General features: G+C 45.1%; 1 protein-coding gene, 1 long non-coding RNA gene and 1 other non-coding gene across 4 annotated transcripts in view; 1 reads left to right on the top strand and 2 right to left on the bottom strand.

Annotated features, from left to right (window-relative positions):
* N4BP2L1 (NEDD4 binding protein 2 like 1) overlaps positions 1–19505 on the bottom strand; it is a 29471-nt gene extending 9966 nt beyond the window's left edge. Inside the window, 4 exon segments of the mRNA XM_033235715.1 lie at positions 5544–5614; positions 6075–6206; positions 6209–6281; positions 17777–19505. Of these exon segments, the coding sequence (XP_033091606.1) occupies positions 5544–5614; positions 6075–6206; positions 6209–6281; positions 17777–17955 (455 nt within the window). The 5' untranslated portion in view covers positions 17956–19505.
* LOC117097642 lies at positions 7024–16748 on the top strand. Of its 2 annotated transcripts, none has more exons than XR_004443017.1 (2): positions 7024–7063; positions 14055–16748. It is a non-coding gene; the product is annotated as an uncharacterized LOC117097642 (long non-coding RNA). The 2 variants fall into 2 exon arrangements; XR_004443014.1 differs by lacking the exon at positions 7024–7063 and adding an exon at positions 9110–9279.
* LOC117098665 lies at positions 9980–10106 on the bottom strand. Its single transcript, XR_004443525.1, has one exon. It is a non-coding gene; the product is annotated as a small nucleolar RNA SNORA16B/SNORA16A family (small nucleolar RNA).
* Positions 19506–22059: the final 2554 nt, after the last annotated feature.

The raw sequence follows: 22059 nt of genomic DNA, 5'->3' as shown, positions 1-22059 counted from the left end.
TTAAGCAGCCATGGTAACTGAATCCAAGATTTTTTTTCTCTTTCTGGTCCCAGATTTGATATCCCTTCTACACCTGGTTTCATTTATTCTCCTATTAAGTCTGCTACTTATCAGTTTTGTTTTGTTGTTTGAACATTTTCAGACTTGAATTTTTCTTTTCATATACATACCCTTATCTGCTCTTGTTTTCCTCTTTGTGGTTTATATTATTGATTGGAAGTTAATACTTTATAATATTTCCTTTAAAAAGACTTTAAGGCATGAGTATCCAATTCACTGTTTGTTTCATGTTTGTCTTATTTGAATCCTATTTCCTTCTAGAAAACAAAAACAGCACATACACTACTGCCCTTTTAATTACAACATTTTACCTTAGAGTAAAAGCTAAATGGTTCAGGATCACTATGGGGCAAGAACACCATCTCATCATTTCCTGAGACACATCTGACAGTGGCCTCCATACTCTTCCTAACAAACAGGCAGACAAAAATAAGGGTGTTTTTCCACCTTTAAGGCTCTCATGGATTTTTTGTTTTTTTGTTTTTGTTTTTTTTGGCCTGTGTGATCTTCCTGAATGACTTCAAAACTCATTTTATCTTCACCTAAATGTTAAATTAGCACTAGCAGCCATAGTAGTATGTTGAATAGGCAGGACAATAAAAACTCTACTAGCTAAATAAAGAACTGATTAAATAGACAATCTTGAGATTCTCAAACTTAAGTGGAAGCAATAAATACCATTCCATCAGCTTCAGAAGTGATGAGGGTTAAGCCCCAGTTCTATCTTTATGGTGGTCAGGAGCCTCATGCATTAGGGAAATTGAGAGAATGAAAATAAAAGGGAAAAAATAGAAAGGCAATTAATTCCATATAACCTTCACCTGCCACAAACCCCCCTGAAATTCATTTAAAATCACTATTATGAGAGAAACTCAGGGACTAATCTTCATTTCACAACTTATTCTTTTGTGTAATTCTTTATTTAAATAATAGAGAACCATAGAGCTATATTTAGATATCTCTTCAGCCAGTCACTCACTCACTGAGAAAGTCAGACATTGCATGTAATTTTAACTTGACGCCCAGCTTTTTACTAGGGAAATTTTCAAGCTTGCAAAAGTTAGATGGCATAATATACTCAATCCTCATATACACATGACCAGTTAGTATCATGTGGCCAGTCTTCTCTCATGTCTTTCCTATTTCATTCCATCAGTCACTCCATCAGTGTTCAGTCGCCCTGCTTGTCTCATCAATGTTTTCCTCTAGTTGGTTTGTGTGCATCAGGGACCAAACAAGATCCACACATTGTATTTGGTTGCCATGTCCCTTAAGTCTCATTTATCCTATAGTTTACCCTCTCCTCTTGATTTCCACCTGAACTTCTCCCACCACAGCCTTTTAATTAGAAAATATAAAAATCTCTGGAAATGAGTTGAAAAACAGTATAGTGAACACTGCTTACCCTTCATCTATGGTCACCAGATGTTCACATTTTGCCTTATTTTATGTCTCTCCTATATATATTTTTGGAGAACCATATGAAAGTAAATTGCAGGCCGGGCGTGGTGGCTCACCTTTGTAATCCCAGCACTTTGGGAGGCCAAGGCGGACGGATCACTTAAGGTCAGGAGTTTGAGACTAGCTTGGCCAACATGGCAAAATCCCATCCCTACTAAAAATACAAACATTAGCCAGGCTGGTGGCGCACACCTTTAATCCCAGCTACTCGGGAGGCTGAGGCATGAGAATCACTTGAATCTGGGAGGCAGAAATTGCAATGAGCTGAGACCGTGCCACTACACGCCAGCTCCAGCCTGGGTGACAGAGCAAAACTCTGTCTCAACTGTCTCAAAAAAAAAGGTAAGCTCCATACATCGTGATACTTTATTCCTAAATTCTTTGTCAAGTATCTCTTAAGAATAGGAACAATTCCGCCGGGTGCGGTGGCTCAAGCCTGTAATCCCAGCACTTTGGGAGGCCGAGGCGGGCGGATCACGAGGTCAGGAGATCGAGACCATCCTGGCTAACCCGGTGAAACCCCGTTTCTACTAAAAAATAAAAAAAATTAGCCGGGCGAGGTGGCGGGCGCCTGTAGTCCCAGCTACTCGGGAGGCTGAGGCAGGAGAATGGCATGAACCCGGGCCTGTCATCCTGAAAGAGTGATTAATTCATAAGAGCTAATGTTAAGTGTTTATTTTATTTTATTTTATTTTTTTATGTATTTATGTATTTATTCAGAGATGGAGTCCCACTCTGTTCCCCAGGCTGGAGTGCAGTGGCACAATCTCAGCTTACTGCAACCTCCACCTCCCGGATTTAAGCAATTCTCTTGCCTCAGCCTCCCAAGAAGGTGGAATTATAGGCACACACCACCATGCCCGGCCAATTTTTTTGTATTTTTAGTAGAGACCGGGTTTTGCCATGTTGGTCAGGCTGGTCTCCAACTCCTGACCTCAGGTGATCCACCTGCCTCGGCCTCCCCAGGTGCTGGGATTACAGGCGTGAGCCACGCTCCTGGCCTAATGTTAGGTTTTTAAATTTAAATTTTTAAAATTTCTCCAATGGTCTAAAGAATATTTTCATAAGTTTCAAGTACTGCATTTGGTTATTATGTCTGGTTAATATCTTTGAATCTAGACCTGTCCTCATGCTCTTTTCGTTTCTCTAGTTGGCATGAGAATGTTCTGCATTCTGGGTTTGTGTGGTTGTTTCGTAGTGATTAAACCCAGATTAAATGTTTTCTAGAAGCAAAGTACAAAGGTGATGTTTGTGTACTTCTGATTGCACAAAATGACAGTCTGTCCCACCAGGCTAAGTTCAATGCTAAGTTCCATCATTTGGCTAAAGGGTGGTGTTAGCCAGACCTCTCCACTGGAAAGGAACCTCGCTTCCTTTGTAATATTAAATAATACGCGGGAGAAAACCGTGAGCCCATGTACTGATCCAATTTTCTGTTTCCCTCAGCAATCTTTACATCTATTTCTCTGATCATAAAACAAAAAAAAGTGCAAAAAAGGAGGGGGGTTCCTATATTCCCCTATCTACAAATAATTATTAACATTTTTGTCTTCTTTCCAGGACTGGAAATATATATATAATTTCTTTTTATTTTATCTCTTGTTACATGAAGAGGAACATCATGTAGAGTAGACCAAGTTTTCACCAAGCTCTTTCGGGTTTTTTTTTTTTTTGAAGACAGAGTCTTGCTCTGTCACCCAGGCTGGAGTGCAGTGGTGCGATCTCGGCTCACTGCAGCCTCCACCTCCTGGGTTCAAGCAATTCTCCTGCCTCAGCCTCCTGAGTAGTTGGGATTACAGGCATGTGCCACCATGCCCAGCTAATTTTTGTATTTTTAGTAGTGATGAGGTTTCACCATGTTGGCCAGGCTGGTCTCGAAGTCCTGACCTCGGGTGATCCGCCCGCCTAGGCTGCCCAAAGTGCTGGGATTACAGGCGTGAACCACTGTGCCTGGGCTAACCAAGCTTTTTTCCATAGCAAATTATTTCCCACCTTATAAAATATTCTGTGACATGATTTTAAATGATACAGCATACTTATTCCTACGGATGTGCCATAATGTAATGCCTAACCAATAACTTAATGTTTAACCAATGGTCTATGGTTACTCATTTCGTTTGTCCCTACTTCTTTTTTTTTTTTTTTTGAGACGGAGTCTTGCTCTGTCGCCCGGGCTGGAGTGCAGTGGCCGGATCTCAGCTCACTGCAAGCTCCGCCTCCCGGGTTTGCCATTCTCCTGCCTCAGCCTCCGGAGTAGCTGGGACTACAGGCGCCCGCCACCTCGCCCGGCTAGTTTTTTAGTAGAGACGGGGTTTCACCGTGTTAGCCAGGGTGGTCTCCATCTCCTGACCTCGTGATCCGCCCGCCTCGGCCTCCCAAAGTGCTGGGATTACAGGCTTGAGCCACAGCGCCCGGCGCTCCTTCTTTAATTATCAGCAAGATTAGCTTGTGTGTGTGTTGATCATTTAGAGATACTCTTTTGTGAACTGCACTGTCACGTCCTTTGGTGAATAAAGCCTCCTTATTAGGAGGTTTATCTTTCTTATTGAATGTCAATTTTTTATTATGTACGGCAATTGCTTTTTAATTTTGTTTATAATAACCTCTAAAAGTCCAAATTTTAGTTGGGTTCAGTGGCTTTCTTTTCTTTTCTGCTTGTCTTTGATTCCTCTCATGATTGGCTAAGATTGGTTGTTCCAATAAATTCTATTATTTTTTTAAAAGAGTACTAAGCAGTGAACAAAGAGCTTCGCATATATTCTCTCTCTTTAACCTTTATAACTTAATTTTATGAAGTAAATCATTTTACTTTTACTTGGTTTACAAATAAAGAAACCAGGGCTCCAAGATCTTAAAAACTGGCTTGGGTTTCTACCATTTGCATGTGGGGCTGCCAGAACCTTACCTCAGGTCTACTCAGTCAGGGCACATGGGTGTTACAGACTTTGTGAGCTCTTGGGGATCTGAGAAAGCCTTGCTGTTGTCTTTGTATGAAAGACAACAGACTAGATGAGAATTACTGAACTACAATCTTTTTCCCACAGGCATTAATATTTTAAATGTAAGTTCCAGTTCAACATGGGTTCACACGCATTGAACAGAAACCCCAGTTAGTGGATTTCCAACAGTGGTGGCTTCAATAAAATTAAAGTGTCTATATCATGCACGTAAAAATCCAGAGGTAGAATCCAGAGCTGGTATCACAACTCCATGATCAACATGGACCCAGGAGTCTAGCATTTTTTTTGGCATGAGGCTTCCATTCTTCAGAGGGCCTCCTAGTGGCCACTGCAGGGCCAGGCTGCACCTCCATGTTCCACACAGCCAAAGAGGCAAGGGGGCCTTGAAAACTAGTTTTATAGTTGGGCACACTGCCACACCCAACAAAGTGTGCTTGCTAAAGAAGAAAGGGAAGTTAACTAACAGCTTTTGCAACAGTCTTTCCAGGATATATCTAGATATTTATTTTTTTTTATCACTTCTGAGTCTTCAAGTCAAATATGTTCTATGATATCTTTATTTGTTGCTTTGGTTGTATTTGCTCTGGTGATTTTTGGCTATATTGATTTTCACATTTGTCTTCTACATTATTGTTTGATTTTCTGCATTGTGACTCTGCTTATCTCTAATACACTTCAAAATTCTGATACTTTAGATTCTTTTATATATCATTTAACTCCTTTTTAATTTTCTGCTTCTTAATCAACTTCCTTCATATTTCAGACTCCTAATCAGGAGTTTTGCTTTAATCTTTTATATCATAGAGAGGAATTTTTTAGAAAAAATGTAAATATAGAGAAAGACAAAAGAAATAATAAAACACCTGCATACCCACCACCTAGAGCTCATAATCATGAACATTTTCTCATACTTGTTTTGTTGGCTTAAAATTCAGCCAACCCCCCACCTTAACTCTGGCACTCCCAGACACCTTTACCATGCTTCTCTCTCCCTTTTTCAACGCGCTTATCAACACCTACATTAACATACGGTTTCCTTAGAGGTTACATCCATTTCCCTACCTCTGGCACATAAGGTCCACAAGGGCAGGATCTTTGTTTTGTTCACTGATGATTCCCAAGTACCTAGAACACTGTGTGGAACATATAAACACTCAATAAATATTTGTTGAATTAAAAAATGAAGGAGCATTACATTTTTTAGATCTATTCATGTTGATATATAGACTTAGTCCATTTTCTTTAACTGCTACATAGTACTACTCCATTATCAGCAAAATAATAAATATAGCCAACGTTTATTAAGTGCTTATTGTGTGCTAACCACTATTCTAGAGGCTTTACATTTTTTACGTAATGCTCAAATAGACCTGGGCTATAAGTACTGTTATTAATCCCCAACCCCCATGTTACAGATAAAGAAATTAAGGCCAACGAGTGGTACAGCTGGATTAAAACCTAGGAGTCTGGCCCCAGAGGTGCACACTACACTGCTGTGCTTGAGCACTATAAAATAACCACCTTTATTTATGTATTTTCTCTAGTGATACTTGTTTGCAATTTTCCAATTTCATTGAACTTCCTTATGCCTACCTGTTGTGCATATGTGGACATTTCTTGGGGATATATAGCTCCAGTGGCATACCTATGAAATCCTTTGCTTATTTTTTGAGAGAACAGAGCAGAGCAGATGCTAAAATTGTCTTTTTTCCTTGAGAATTTTTTTTTTCTCTGATAGAATACATGTTCCATGAAGGCAGGGATTTTTGCCTCCTTTGTCCACTGCTCCATTCTGAGCATATAGAATGCCAGGCACATGGGAGGTGCTCAGTAAATGTCTGTGAATATATTAATGGCTCTTGGCTACAATGCTCTTTTGGCCTAATTATGCAAACTCTTTTTATTCACCCCCACCCCCACCAAGACGGAGTCTTGCTCTGTCTTCCACAGCTGAAGTGCAATGGTGTGATCTCGGCTCACTGCCACTCTGTCTCCTGGGTTCAAGCAATTCTCCTGACTCAGCCCCCTAGTAGCTGGGATTACAGGCACCCGCCACCACGCCTGGCTAATTTTTGTATTTTTAGTAGAGATGAGGTTTCGCCATCTTGGCCAGGCTGGTCTCAAAGTCCTGACCTCATGATCTGCCCGTCTTGGCCTCCCAAAGTGCTGGGATTACAGGCGTGAGCCACCACACCCAGCTGGCAAACTTTTTGTAAGGCCCCAAGCTGTGTGAGAACTTCTATTTACTCATTTTTGTACAATGAGAATTTTACCCAAACCTTAGATTCAGTTCACCCCCAATATAGTTTGGCTGTGTCCTCCCTCAAATCTCATCTTTAATTGTAGTTCCCATAATCCCCATGTGTCATGGGAGGGACCTGGTGGGAGGTATTTGAATCATGGAGGCGGTTACCCTCATGCTGTTCTCGTGATAGTGAGTTCTCACAAGATCTGATGGTTTTATAAGGGGCTTTTTCCCCTTTTGCTCAGCATTTCTCCTGCTGCCACCACGTGAGGACATGTTTGCTTCACCTTCCACCATGATTGTAAGTTTCCTGAGGCCTCCCCAGCCATGCTGAACTGTGAGTTAATTAAACCTCTCTCCTTTATAAATTACCCAGTTTCGGGTATGTCTTTATTAGCAGTGTGAGAACAGCAAATTGGTACCACAGAGAGTGGGGTGCTGCTGTGAATATATCCAAAAAATGTGAAAGCAACTTTGAAACTGGGTAACAGGCAGAGACTGGAACTAATGGAAGGGCTCAGAAGACAGGAAAACGTGGCTAAGTTTGGAACTTCCTAGAGACTTGTTGAATGGCTTTGACCAAAATGCTGATAGTGCTATGGGACAATGAAGTCTAGGCTGACGTGGTCTCGGAAATGCGGAACTTATTGGGAACTGGAGTAAAGGTCACTCTTGCTATGCAAAGAGATTGGTGGCATTTTGCCTCTGCCCTAGAGATCTGTGGAACTTTGAACTTGAGAGAGACAATTTAGGGTATCTGAAGAAATTGAAGGTATTGAAGAAATTTCTAAGCAGCAAAGCATTCAAGAGGAAGCAGAGCATAAAAGTTGGGAAAATTTGCAGCCTGATGATGTGATAGAAAAGAAAGCCCCTTTTTCAGGTGAGAAATTCAAGCCAGCTGCAGAAATTTGCATAAGTAACGAGGAGCCAAATGTTAATCACCAAGACAATGGAGAAAATGTCTCCAGGGCATGGCAGAGGACTTCATGGCAACCTCTCCCATCACAGGCCTGGAGACCCAGGAGGGAAAAATGGTTTCATGGGATGGGTCCTGGGCCCCCTGGCTGTGTGCAGCCTTGGAACTTTATGCCCTGCTTCCCAGCAGCTCTGGCTGGCCATGGCTAAAAGCAGTCAATGTACAGCTCAGACCATTGCTTCAGGGGGTGCAAGCCCCAAGCCTTGGCAGCTGCTACATGATGTTGGGCCTGCGGGTACACAGAAGTCAGTAACTGAGGTTTGGGAATCTCCACCTAGATTTCAGAAGATGAATGGAAATGCCTGGATTTCCAGGCAGAGGTGTGCTGCAGGGGTGGAGCCCTCATGGAGAATCTCTGCTAGTGCAGTGCAGAAGGGAAATGTGGGGTCAAAGACCCCACACAGAGTCCCCACTGGGGCACTGCTGAGTGGAGCTGTGAGAAGAAGGCCACTGCCCACCAGACCCCAGAATGGTAGATCCACCAACAGCTTGCACCTTGTGCCTGGAAAAGTCAGAGACACTCAACGCCAGCTTGTGAAAGCAGCCAGGAGTGGAGCTGTACCTCGCAAAGCCACAGGGGTGGAGCTGCCCAAGGCCATGGGAACCCACCTCTTGCATCAGCATGACCTGGATATGAGACATGAAATCAAAGGAGATCATTTTGGAGCTTTAATATTTGGCTACCCTGCTGGATTTTGGGTTTGGATGGGGCCTATAGCCTCTTTGTTTTGGCCAATTTCTTCCATTTGGAATAGGTGTATTTACCCAATGCCTGTACCTCCATTGTATCTAAGAAGTAACCAACTTGCTTTTAACTTTACAGGTTCATAAGCAGAAGGGACTTGCCTTGTCTTAGATGAGACTTTGGACTTGGACTTTTGAGTTAATGCTGGAATGAGTTAAGACTTTGGGGGACTGTTAGGAATACATGATTGTGTTTTGAAATGTGAGGACATGAGATTTTGGAGGAGCCAGGGGCAGTCCCCACCCAAATCTCATCTTGAATTATAGTTCCCATAATCCCCACGTGTCATGGGAAGGACCCAGTGGGAGATAATTGAATCATAGGAGCAGTTACCCTCATGCTGTTCTCATGATAGTGAGTTCTCACAAGATCTGATTTTTTTTTTTTTTTTTTTTTTTTTAAGATGAAGTCTTGCTCTGTCGCCCAGGCTGGAGTGCAGTGGCACGATCTCAGGTAACTGCAACCTCCATCTCCCGGTTTCATGTGATTCTCCTGCCTCAACCTCTTGAGTAGCTGGGATTACAGGTGCTTGCCACCACGCTTGGCTAATTTTTTTTTTTTTTTTTTTTTTTTTTTGCAGATGGGGTTTCACCATATTGGCTAGGCTGGTCTTGAACTCCTGACCTCAGGTGATCTGCCCGCCTCAGCCTCTGAAAGTGCTGGGATTATAGGCATGAGCCACTGCACCTGGCTGATCTGATGGTTTCATAAGGGGCTTTTCCCCGTTTTGCTCAGCACTTCTCCTTCCTGCCGCCATGTGAAGAAGGACATGTTTGCTCTCCCTTCCACCACGACTGTAAGGTTCCTGAGGCCTCCCCAGCCGTGCTGAACTGTGAGTCAATTAAACCTCTTTCCTTTATAAATTACCCAGTTTGGGGTATGTCTTTATTAGTAGAATGAGAACAGACTAATACAGCCCTTAAAGGAGACTGACGGAGAGGATTCTTCTTGGATCCCAGCACCTCTGAATGCTACTGACATTCTCCTTGAAGACTTTAAACTGGGACATAGAAAACAGATTCCATGGCTCAGCAGCCTGAGAGCAGGGCAGGAGCCAAGCTGTAGATGACGTGGGCAGTCTCCCCTGAGGCCAGGTGTGGCCAGACCTGGGCAGTGTTGTCACCCACCCCACCAGGGCCAAGTCCTGTCCTTGGAGAGTCGGGCCTCAATCACTGCTAGCCTCAAGTGTCCCCAAGCCACAGTGATGGAGACAGAGGACTTCATGGCTAGGGGGATTCAGGGAACAGTTCCCAGTCTGCCCTACTTCTCTTACCTTTACCCCTTATACATCCAAAGTAGACCATGTTCGTGAGATCCAAAACCAGATTCCCAAGGAGCCCTCATTCTCATTTGTCAGTGTGGTCCCACACACTGCTGAGCAGAAATTCCTTTCAGTATCTTGCATGTGAACAGCCCCTTTTGTAGACTCTTACAGCTGTGCAGGTTTCACCTGTGTTTGTGTTCTGTTGGTTCAGTCACGAGCAGAATTGGGGAAGGAATCAGGCACACCTACCTCAGTACTAATTTTTTTTGGCTGTCTTTTCCCAAAATGTCATAGATCAGTTACAGATAACAGAAGAGTAACTGTACAGGAAAACTGTCACTTTGGGCTGTCTGTGCTGCTTAAATGGGAAGGCAGCTGAATCTTTGATCCCAATTTTTAAATTTCTTCTTACTGTAACTATGAGGTAAAGGAGCCGGCACATCAAACATTTTCACCTGCAACAAATAGGAATCATTTTCTTTTTTTTTTTTTTTTTTGAGGCGGAGTCTCGCTCTGTCACCCAGGCTGGAGTGCAGTGGCTGGATCTCAGCTCACTGCAAGTTCCGCCTCCTGGGTTCACGCCATTCTCCTGTGTCAGCCTCCCGAGTAGCTGGGACTACAGGCACCCGCCACCTCGCCCGGCTAATTTTTTTTTTATTTTTAGTAGAGACAGGGTTTCACTGTGTTCGCCAGGATGGTCTCGATCTCCTGAGCTCATAATCCGCCCGTCTCGGCCTCCCAAAGTGCTGGGATTACAGGCATGAGCCACCGCGCCCGGCCAGGAATCATTTTCTTATGCACCAAATTGAGAACTTGGGAATGAGTGGCTCTATTCTTTCTTTTTTTTTTCCCCTTGTCTGTTCTCCACATCCCATTCATTCTATTTATTTTATTTTGTTGAGATGGAGTTCCACTCTTGTTGCCCAGGCTGCAGTGCAATGTCACAGCCTCGGCTCACTGCAACTTCCACCTCCCAGGTTCAAGTGATTCTCCTGCCTTAGCCTCCCAAGTAGCTGGGATTACAGGCACCTGCCACCATGCCAAGCTAATTTTTTGTGTTTTTAGTAGAGACAGGGTTTCACCATGTTGGCCATGCTGGTCTCAAACTCCTGACCTCAGGTGATTCCACCTGCCTCAGCCTCCCAAAGTGCTGGGATTACAGGCATAAGCCACTGCGCCCAGCCTCATTCTTTTACATTTCTCTTTATGTGAATAATCTGCTCTTTGGTTTCGTTCTTCACTCAAGAGCCATGCTGACATCCAAGCTTCCATATCTTAGGAAGCATCTCACATTGCGTTTCATTAACAAATCCATTCATCAGATGTTGAGTAAAGGCCTGTGATATGCCTGGCCTTCTTTTAGGAGCTGGACAGAATAAAGTTCCTGATCTCATGGAACCTACATCATATCTCATGAAGCTTATGTTCTAGTAAAAGAAATAGATAATAAATAAATATACGTCAGGTGGTACCAATGCCAGGAAGGAAAGAAAGCCAATGTACAAGGCAACAAATGGTGGCAAGAAAGCCCCTTTCAGGCCCTCTTCTTCAGCATATCTTTACAACGTGGGGAAAGAGTGCTGGACAATCCTGGCTATACAATCGTACTTCAGCAGGACTCCCCAATAGTTGTGAAAGGGATGTAGGTATGTTTGTCCATGAACTTCCCTAGTAATATAAGACCACTCTGTGTATTATGAAATCCCCTGGGTCTCTCAAATGTGTGACTCTCAGATCCTAAAACCCTCATCTATAACATAAAAATGACTACATCCCAAGGCTATGGTGAAGATTCAATAAGCCAGTGTCTAAAAATGGCCGGGCAGACAGTCAGCAGTAACCATGTGCTGGCTTTTCTTTCCCCATTTTTCCCTTCCCCTTTCCCAGACTCTTACCTTGATAAAAACAGCCTTCTCCCCAAGCCATACACATGATCTGACAGAGAGCCTTATGAAGGAACAATTAGAAGGCAGACTCATTTTTCTTTATTATAAAATTTCCTTAATCCCATAGAGCCTCAATATCTTCAGATAAGTTGGCATGACTAGAAAATAATTTCTTCTTGGGTTCATCTAGAGTCTGAATGGCCTTAGGCAGGTGCTGTTATGTAGAGGAAGGTTCATGAAAATGCCATGAAGGAACTAAGGCATTGACTTACAGATATCCTAACATGTGAGCACATGAGAAAGAGACATGAGACATGTTTGGGAGTTGGAAGTTGACTACCACATCTCTCTCCAACACATCAAAACCAGGATAAATATGGAAACTTATTAAAAAATCTAAATCTCATTTCCTCCCATTGCCCTCAGTGGTACCATATTAATAACGAAAATAAAGTCCCTGGTGAGTAATATTTTTTATATTATGAGAAACATTAATATTGACAACAAAAAAATGTAGCTTCCTTACCCTGACAGTTGAAATCCAGGTTAACTTAGCCCCCTTATAAGGCTCTGAATTGTTTTTTCATTATACCACAAATCAAAACCAAACTCATTACACTTTCACCAGATCACCCCCACTCTGGCCTCTTCTTTTGGTGTACACAAAAAAGCTCTGTTAGAAATAGGCGAGCACATCCCTTTGACCCTGATCAAGATGTTTAGCTTCTCAGTGTCTTGGGCTCAGACCAGATGAACTCCAAGGGGGTTCCTGTACCTCTCCTGTACTTTTCCTATGAAAGTATTCTTCCCCTATTCTTCCTTCCTTCATCCATTTCTACTTCCTCTCGGGTCATAATCCACACCTGCAATATCGGATTGCCCAGTTCAGCAGGGTCTTCTTGCATTGTTCCAGCAGCTCCAGGAATGTGGTTGTGGTGAATCTCCTGTATAGCTGGGCAATCTTTCCTCATACAGCCTCTCCAATGAGCGAGGACAAGCACATACCACACTGCATATTTGCACTCTGTTAAATAGATACAGCTGTGAAGTCCTCATTCATCCCAGCCTCCAGAGAGAGGGTAAGGACAAGGACTCCCGCTAGTGAGGAGAGGAGATTTAGGACCCACCTTAGGAAAATTGTGAAAAATACAAAAAGCTAGTAGTCATTTTCTAAGTAGACCTAGATGACGAAAGATTTGATATATCACCTGTCTGACCCTCCATTTTTATATTCACAGAATTGGAATACTGCCAACTTTCTATTTTGATCTTGCTTTTATTAATGAGAGCCCTGGCCTCATAAAGAAACACACCACAGTCCAGGCCTGCTGGCTAGGAGCACTGTGGAGCAGAGTATTCTTTGGGGTCCAACTGTTCACTACTTAGCCAACCTAACTGGCCCCTGTTCTGTTTCTCACATTCCACTGCTTATTTGGTTGTAAAGTATACTTTTCTCCCCATCTCTGCCTTACCATTGCATCACATTAGAAAAGCATCCTTTCACTTCTGTGCAAGGCTCTACAATTAAAAGAAATAATGAAAAGGTACTTCTCATGATGGAAAATTCCATGTTATCCAGAGATATGAATAAGGAGAAAAGACAGCTGTCAGCGAGCATCCTTTGAGCCTAACTGAATCCATGTTACAAACCATTTGTGATGGTGCCAAAAGGAACCAGAACATTGCAAAGGATGCAGCATGCACTACAATGGGGTTCCCCTGACTTTGCTTTGATTGAAATGTAAAGACTCAAAAAAATTCTGGAACACTGCAATAAGATTGACAACTTTTAAGTTTTCAAATAAGATCATTAAAAAGCAAAGAAAGGCTACCCTCTATTATGGCCATTTCATTTAAAAAGGATGTTTTAGTGGTATGCCCATACAATGTAATAGTTTATTGAGATACAAAAATAGTAAAGTTCTAACACATCCTACAACATGGATGAACCTTGAGAACATTAAGCTACATGAAATTAGCCAAACACAAAAGGACAAATACCATATGATCCACTTACATGAGGCATGTAAAAGAGGCAAATGCATAGAGACAGGAAGTGGCTGAGAGGTTACCCAGGGTCGGGGGAGTGGGGAATAGGAAGTTATTGCTTAATGGGCACAGAGTGTGTTTGGAGTGATAAGAAATTTTTGAAATAGATAGTGGTGATGGTTGTATAACATTGTGAGTGAAGTTCCACATAATACAATGCCAGTGGACTGTATACTAAAAATGGTTTAAATGGTCAAAACTGGAAGGCATTTTCATACACACAGTGGAAAGCACAGAGGTTCACCCTTGGGTGCTTTCATTGAGGTAGCAGAAAGGACAGGTGCAGTTCCAGGTGAGTTTGTCAGCTGAGCTGTGAGAGAGTGAGTTCTGGCTCATCTGCTGAGAATGAAAGGGTCTTGGCATTAGATCTTATTTCTTCTGACAACAGCTCTCTACTCCTTTGTTCAGCCTTTAATGTTCTCCATGATCTGGTCCTGGGCTTACTTCACCAACGCACTCACTACGATGAAGCCTTCACTTCAATCAAGCCCGAGAGCACACCCAGCTCTCTGCCACCTCCATCTCCTTAGTCGAGCTGTTGTTCCTTTTCCTTGGTTCAGCCACCTCCTCCCCATCTTCAAGGCCAGCTCAGGAACCGTCTCCATGTGGAGAAGATCCTTTCTCCCTAATTAGCCTTCATCCTCCTCACTGCCTCCCCAGCCTTGACCACCATGGCATTTGAGATGCCACTCCCCACTGGCCCTTACCCACAGCAGTGGGCCACTTACGGCTTTCCATTGGTTAATCCTGGGTAGGCGCCTTCTCATATGGACCTTATTTGGCCTATGCTTCCCTAAACAAGTGCTAAAGGTCTTATAAGTACTCAGTGGACACCCACCTCGGCCTCCCAAAGTGCTGGGATTACAGGCATGAGCCACCGCTCCGCCCTCCAAATATTTCTTAGGATTCCTGGAAGTAGAGCTTACAGGTCAATGGTAAGAACCTATTTTTAAGATGCTTTTTAAATGAAATACGGGTGATAAAACAGATTTAGGGTACATGCTACTTTTTTAGTACTTTGATGTGCTCAAAAAAATTTTAACCAGTTAAAACTCCAACTTTTAAAAAATAAATTCAAAGAATTTAAACAGATGTTTTTCCACATTCCATCCACTTCAAACTATGAAAGCATGTAAAAAGCACAGAAATCTAACATTGATTTGGGAGACAAGACATATCCTAATTTCAAACAATTTTTTATTAGTTCTTTAATCAAATGAGAAAAAAAGGTTAAGCAGAAAAAGATGAACCCACATTTGTAAAAAGCGATTTCCTCCAAATTTTAAAGAAAAAAATTTTATTCTAAGAAATACATATTCATTATAGAAAATTTGGAAAATACAGAGAATAGAGAAAACATGAATTTCCCAGAATCCAACAATACACAGATAACCTTTCAGTTTTACTATTTTCTATACATGTGTATTTTTAAACAATTTGCTCTTTTCTTCTTCCCCACCCTACCCCTCAAAAAAGTGGGGAAGGCAGCTCCTGGCAGGCCACACCTGAGCCTGCCTCTCCACCATTCCATCCTCACCACCGGCCTCCCTTCCGCTGAGCTGTGGCCCGTTTCCTCGCTTATGTCCCAGACTTTTCTATAAACACACAATCCACCCCACGGCATGCCAAGGCTGCTCTGCCCCTCGAACTGCCAATGCCCAGCGAAACGGGAGGACTCAAAGTCAACTGCCAAGCTACCTTCTTCACTCCAGAGCCAGCCTCCAGGGAACACCGAAGATTTATCTCAGCTGACCAACAACAGAAGCAGTAACTAATACCTCTTAAAATGTATATAGCACTTTAAAGTTTAAAAAGTCCTCCCACACACATTTAATCTTCACAAAACCCTCTGAGGCAAACAGAACGGATATCCCCATTTAACAGAAAAGGAAACCAAGGCATAGAGGGGTTGGGTGAAAAGCAAAACTAGTGAGTGGCAGAGCTTGGATGTGGAGCCATAAACTGACTCCAAGGTTAGAGCTCTTTAACATAGCCATTATTAGCAAACTATTTTTAATCTGACCACTGGAAATTAAGAGTCAGAAGGATCTTTAATCCTCTAATCTAGTAGCCTCTTAGTAGTCACATATAAGGAACATAAGGCCCGGAAAAACTAGATGATTGACCAAAGTCGCCAGCTAGTAAGTGACGAAGTAAGTCTGAAGGCACAGTCTTCAGACTCCCAGGCCAGTGCTCACTCCGGTCGTCCCTAGAGAGAGAGAGACGGTAATAGGTGGTCTCTAATCCGGTGTCTTCTGCTTAGCCAAATGTCAATCAGGAATTAAAATCCTAAAAGTGTAGAATGTTAGAGCCAGAAAGGACCCTAAGGACCACTCAGGCAACGCCCTGGCTTCACAGATGAGGAACGTGAGTCCAAGCCCCGATGTTCCATTCTGTGTATCTTGCACCCATCATGTTACTTCGCTTCCCAACACAGAAATTAAATCTGGCCAAAGATGTTTACTTCCTGCTTTGACACTCAGTTTCTCTTTGACAGTCAGAATGAGACAGGCTACAGATCAGCAAAGTGAAAGTGAAATTAAACAGGATTTCACATTCAGAAGATACTTGGTTGGTAACGGATTTACCCACCATGACTGTATCACAAAATAATCAACCTCTGCTGGGTTCCAAGGAGGCTCCCCGATTCTGCCTCTGTCCTCCACCTCCCCTCCCCAGTGAGCCAGAGAGGGTCTATTGAAATGTGTCCCTGGTTTAGGAAAGGGTGCCCACGGTCCTCCACAAGTCACATGGCCCTACAACTTGTGAAAATGTAGCAATACTCTGGCCAAAGGGTTCTACTCCGCAAGCCAACCAGGAGCACCTCCTCAGGCTGTCCCTCCTCCTAAGGTCACTATCTCGGCACCATCGAAATCCCCACGTGACTGTCCATCACCTTGATTCTTCGGCAGTTCCTTGGTCCCATGGCTAGCCTTGTCTCTCCAGTGAGACGGGAAGCCCTTTGAGGGAAAGGGACCACTTCCTCTATTGAACAACTACGTGCCAGACAATGTGCTTGGCAGGGTAAGACATGGCTCCTACCTTCAAGAAACTTAGAAGGATATGCAAAACCATGTGCGAAAAAGTAAGCGCAGTCACGTAGAAGTAAACAGGAAGCCAAGGAGCCCAGAAGAGGGGCATCTACTGGGGGGGTGGGGTAGATGCCCGGTCTTAAAAGGCGAAAGAAGGCGGGAGGGCAAGCCAGGCAGGAAGGCCAGAGTCAAGGAGAGAAGCGGCTTTGTTTACAGGAGATAAAAAACAGTTCGAAGTTGCTGAAACATCAAGCGCAAGGCAGGGAGCGGTGGGAGTTCAGGCTGGAGCGGTGGGGCCTAGCAAGGTGGCCGCAGGCACGAGCCCGCGTAATTCTCAGCAGCTAGGTACAGGGAGGGCCGCTTACGCAATTCGCAAGTGAACGAATTTGGGTGCCCATGGCGAGGCTCTGTCAATGACGGTCGGTGGTGGCGCCGCCAGCCCCCCATCCCCCGTGCACCTGTGCGCCTTCGCAGCTGCCAAAGCAAACGCAGGCTGCCCGACTTCGCCAGATTTTCAAAGCGGGCCGCCAACCCCGGGCCACGGCCACGGCCGCCCCGGGCCCCCGCCCCCGGACCCCTCGTTTATCCGCTCGGGTTACAGCGCCTGTTGACGCACTGTGGCAGCCGCCTGCGCGCCAGCGGGGCCCGGCGGTTTTCTCTGCAGTCGTCACCAGGTTTTCACGAAGAAAAGTCCCTCCCGACCCGGGGCTGGGGGCGGCGAACGCTGTCTCGGCCCGGCTGGCCCCAGGCGGGGCACGGCGGCGGGGAAGGGGCCGGGGCCGCCGGGGCTTGCGCGAGGCGCAGTACCGGGAATCCGTCCCCCCGGGACAGCGCGGCGGGAAACAGGACGAGCGCCCTCCTCTCCGTGCCCGCGCCCCCAGGCGCCGGGGGTGGCAGCGGCCTCGGGTCGAAGGAGGCGGCTCGGGCTCCCCGCGCTGCCAGACTCAGGCACGGACTGGGGCTGGGGCCGGGACCGGGGCAGGCGCCCGCGGCGGGGGCGCAAGCGGCGCCCGGGAGCGGCTTGGGGCAGGGGCGCGCTCGGCTGGGGTGCTTGGTGGCCCCGGGCCCGCGCACTGGCGCCCAGACCGCTGTCATTACCTGGCCAGTGTAGTTTTCCCGGAGCCCGGGAGGCCTCGCAGGAGGTAGAGGTGTTTCCTAAAGCTGTGGCGGCGCGGAGGTGTCCCCCGCGGGGGCGGCCGCTGCCGCCGCTGCTGCTGCTGCTGCTGCTGCTGCTGGAGGCTCAGCCTCCCAAAAGATTGAAGGAAACTGTCCTCCATGGGCAGGAGGGCTGGCTGCGAGAGCCCGGGTTCCCTTTCCTGAAGTCACGGTCTTGGCCAAAGCTGTTGTTTTTGTGACTCTCCGGCCATGTGATGGATAGAGGGGCGGGCGCTGGGAGCCCAGCCCCTCCTTTCCACCCGCCGGAACCGCGCTGCGTGGGAGGGGGCGTCCCTACCTGGAAAGCTGGGGACGCTGGGAGACTGACAGCCCGGAAAACAAGGGTGACGCACCCACCCCCACCTCGACCCCCGCTCCGACTCCTGGTGCCCTTCACCCTGAGGGAGGGGAGGGGAGGGGCCCCGTCTAGTGGGTCTCTGGGACACTTTCCCGGCCTGGAAGCCAGGCCTCCTGCCACAGCCCTCCCCAACCCCAGCCCTGACCTGCCTAGACCCTGAAAGTGAAATCATTTTAGTTGATGATTAATGAGCTGCCCAGCATTGTAAATGGCAACAGTAAAGGCCATTGTCTTCCCCGATTTGTGGGCACCAACATCTGGCTGGCGTCCCAAGGACTACCACCACTCTCTCAGGGCCTGTATCTTTTCTTGTTTCATCTTTAACAGCCTGCCAAAAATATTATTAGAAAGCTTTGTTGCCTCTACATAACTTTGAATCTCTTCTTCCTCAGAAAAAGCACCCATAAAACTCAGATTGGTTTATGAACAGTAGCATAAGGGCTACCGCCCAGGTACCTGCCCTGTTGCCACCTGAGAAGTGGGGGGCTTCTTGGAGAACTCTTGCAGATCCCAGGGGAAGGTGGCAGAGTCTACCGAAACCATTTATAGAGAAGTATCCAGACTTAAGTTCTCAGTTCCAGGAACTAGGGAGCACCCATTGGTTGATCACCACAGTGACTCTCCAATAGTTCATCCTCAAGAGCGTGATAGAGTGATCCTGTTTTCTGAACCAAAATTCACCATGCCTACCTGAAAGAAACAACATTCAAAATTGACACCATCCTGGCAAATCCAGAATATATATATGGTGGCTTTAGCTATAATAATTATTGTAAAGTAATAAATTCTATTTCTGGCAGCTGAGATACTAAAATTGTGAAAAGAAAGTATGAAAAAAGTGTGATTTCCTTCTAAAACAAAATCCAGAGATTTCACAGTTAGCTTTTAGGAAGGGACTGTCCAAGTGGGGAGGGGCTGTGTGCTGAGCACTTCCCTTTCCCCTGGGGATTTCTAGGGGTGGGGTAGGGTGGAGTGGGAGATGAGCTGCTCTCCCTTGAAAATCCATTCCCAGCACGGAAGAAGAAGACTTTCTTCATTCTTCTCAGCACTGCTAAGAAACAATGGAATTTCAAAGACCTGTAAATATTAGGAGGGAACCCATAAGGTACAGAAAATATACATGAATGATAAAAATAGTGACACAATCTCTGTATCCTATCATATTTCTTACAGGAATGTTTTGCCCAGCCTCGCATGCTACCTTTTTCATTTTAACCTGCACTGGCTAATATGGGGGCCACTGGTCACATGTGGCTAGTGAGCACTTGGAATGTGGCTACTGCAAATACGCTGTGCCCGGGCCTGATGCAGTGGCTCACACCCGTAATCCCAGCACTTTGGGAGGCCAAGGCAGGAGGATCACTTGAGGCCAGGAGTTTTGAGACCAGCCTGGGCAACATAGTGAGACCCTGTCTCTACCAAAAATTCAAAAATTAGCCAGGTATGGTGGTGTGTGCCTGTAGTCCTAGCTCCTCGGGGGGCTGAAGTGGGAGGATCAGTTGAGCCAGGGAGTTTGAGACTGCAGTGAGCTATGAGGGTACCACTGTACTCCAGCCTGGGCAACAGAGCAAGACCCTGTCTCCTAAAAAACATAAAGTAAAATTTTAAAAATACATACTGAATTTTGGAGATTCAGTATGAAAACAGAAATACTAAAATTTTTTTATATTGGTTATATGTTGAAGTGGTATGCTGGGTATATTGGGTTAATAGATTATTAGAATTAATTTCATTTATTTTTATCTTCTATTGTGGCTACTAGAGAGTTTAAGTTACATGCGTGGCTGGCATTGTATGCCTACTGGACAGGGCTGCATAAGCATCCATCCGCTTCCATTTCCCTGTTTGTTAAGAGCTCCCAGGCAGCAGCTGCAGGAAGACACACAGCTTTGTGGGCAGGGGTTTCAGCCCAGGGCTTGTGGCCAATGGAGCTATCTAACAGATGCCAGGAAACATGAGTGTGCTCCTTAGGAGAGGGGGCTGAGCTCAGAGCTTTGGAAATCCTTGCCCCTGTGAGAAGGAGACAGAGAAGAGAGCAGACAGCTGAGGAAGGGGTCCTGAGGACACCAGCATTTAAGGACTGTGCCCTCAAGTGGATCTAGCAAAGGAGAGGATGATTGAATGACCAACAAGTAAACAGAACACTGAAAGATGCAGGGAAGCCCAGGGAGGGAGTCAGCAGTACCTGGAGACGATCCTACACACTTTCCTTTCACTTTTCTTTAGTTGACATTTAACTAGTCAACAAACTCTATTTTCCCCAATGTATTCCTCAAAACCACAGCTTAAAGTAAACTGGGTATCTGTTTCCTCTCACTAGAGGCAGTGAGAGGGCAAGGATCGTGTCTTATTTATCCTTGTCAGCCCAGGCTGTACCACAATATCAGCCTGACATTCAGAAGGTGCTTGATAATTGTATATGAACCTAAACTATTTTCTTAAAAGCTAATCCTGAGTTTGGGATTTACTAAAAATTAAGGCTGAACAGGCTGAGTGCGGTGGCTCATGCCTGTAATCCCAGCACTTTGGGAGGCCGAGGCAGGCAGATCACCTGAGGTTGGGAGTTCCAGACCAGCCTGACCAACATGGAGAAACCCCATCTCTACTAAAAATACAAAATTAGTCAAATATCCCAGCTACTGAGGAGGCTGAGGCAGGAGAATTGCTTGAACTCGGGAGGCAGAGGTTGCGGTGAACTGAGATCGTGCCATTGTACTCCAGCCTGGACGACAAGAGTGAAACTCCATCTCTAAATAAAATAAATGGCTGAACAAGATAGTGATAATGTAAAGGAGTAACATAAACAGATCTCACTTTGCTACACTAGAAACCATTACTATCATGGACATAAAGAAAATAATCTTACAAACACCATTTTTGTTTTGTTCTGTTTTTTTGAGATGGAGTCTCGCTCTGTCGCCCAGGGTGGAGTGCAGTGGTGTGACCTCAGCTCACTGCAAGCTCCACCTCCTGGGTTCACGCCATTCTCCTGCCTTAGCCTCCTGAGTAGCTGGGACTACAGGCGCCCGCCACCACGCCCAGCTAATTTTTTTGTATTTTTAGTAGAGACGAAGTTTCACCATGTTAGCAAGGATGGTCTCAATCTCCTGACCTTGTGATCTGCCGGCCTTGGCCTCCCAAAGTGCTGGGATTACAGTCGTGAGCCACCATGCCCGGCCATAAACACCGTTTTTGGCAAATGAAGAAACACTGAAATTTTTCTCTAACTATCACTGTTTAACAAGATGTGGAAAAGTAAGAAGGTGTGAAGGAAGAGCTAGTGGAAACCAGGAATATAACCCTCAAACCTAGAGCTCCAAATAACCCTGGACTTGGAATGCTTACCAGTCAATCAGTGGCCAGGCATGGTGGCTCAGGTCTGTAATCCCAGAACCTTGGAAGGCTGTGGCAGGACGATCACTTGAGGCCAGGAGTTTGAGACCAGCCAGGGCAACACAGCAAGATTACTGTATTAGTCAGGGTTTTCTAGAGAGACAGAACTGATTGGATGGATGGATGGATGGATAGATAGATAGATAGATAGATAGATAGATAGATAGATGATATATATGGAGTTTATTAGGTAGTATTAACTCAAACGTAGATAGATAGATAGATAGATAGATAGACAGACAGACAGATAGATAGATAGATAGATAATATATATGGAGTTTATTAGGTAGTATTAACTCAAACGATCACAAGGTCCCACAGCAGGCCATCTGCAAGCTGAGGAGCAAGGAAGCCAGTCTGAGTCCCAAAGCTGAAGAATTTGGGTCCAATGTTTAAGGGCGGGAAGCATCCAGTCTGGGAGAAAGATGTAGGCTGGGAGGCTAAGCTAGTCTAGCCTTTACACATTTTTCTGCCT

The sequence above is a fragment of the Trachypithecus francoisi genome, unplaced genomic scaffold, assembly GCF_009764315.1.
Source record: "Trachypithecus francoisi isolate TF-2019V2 unplaced genomic scaffold, Tfra_2.0 Contig01461, whole genome shotgun sequence".
Lineage (NCBI taxonomy): Eukaryota > Metazoa > Chordata > Mammalia > Primates > Cercopithecidae > Trachypithecus > Trachypithecus francoisi.
The sequence above is the reverse complement of the archived record's forward strand: the minus strand, read 5'-3'. Positions and strand labels throughout refer to the sequence as shown.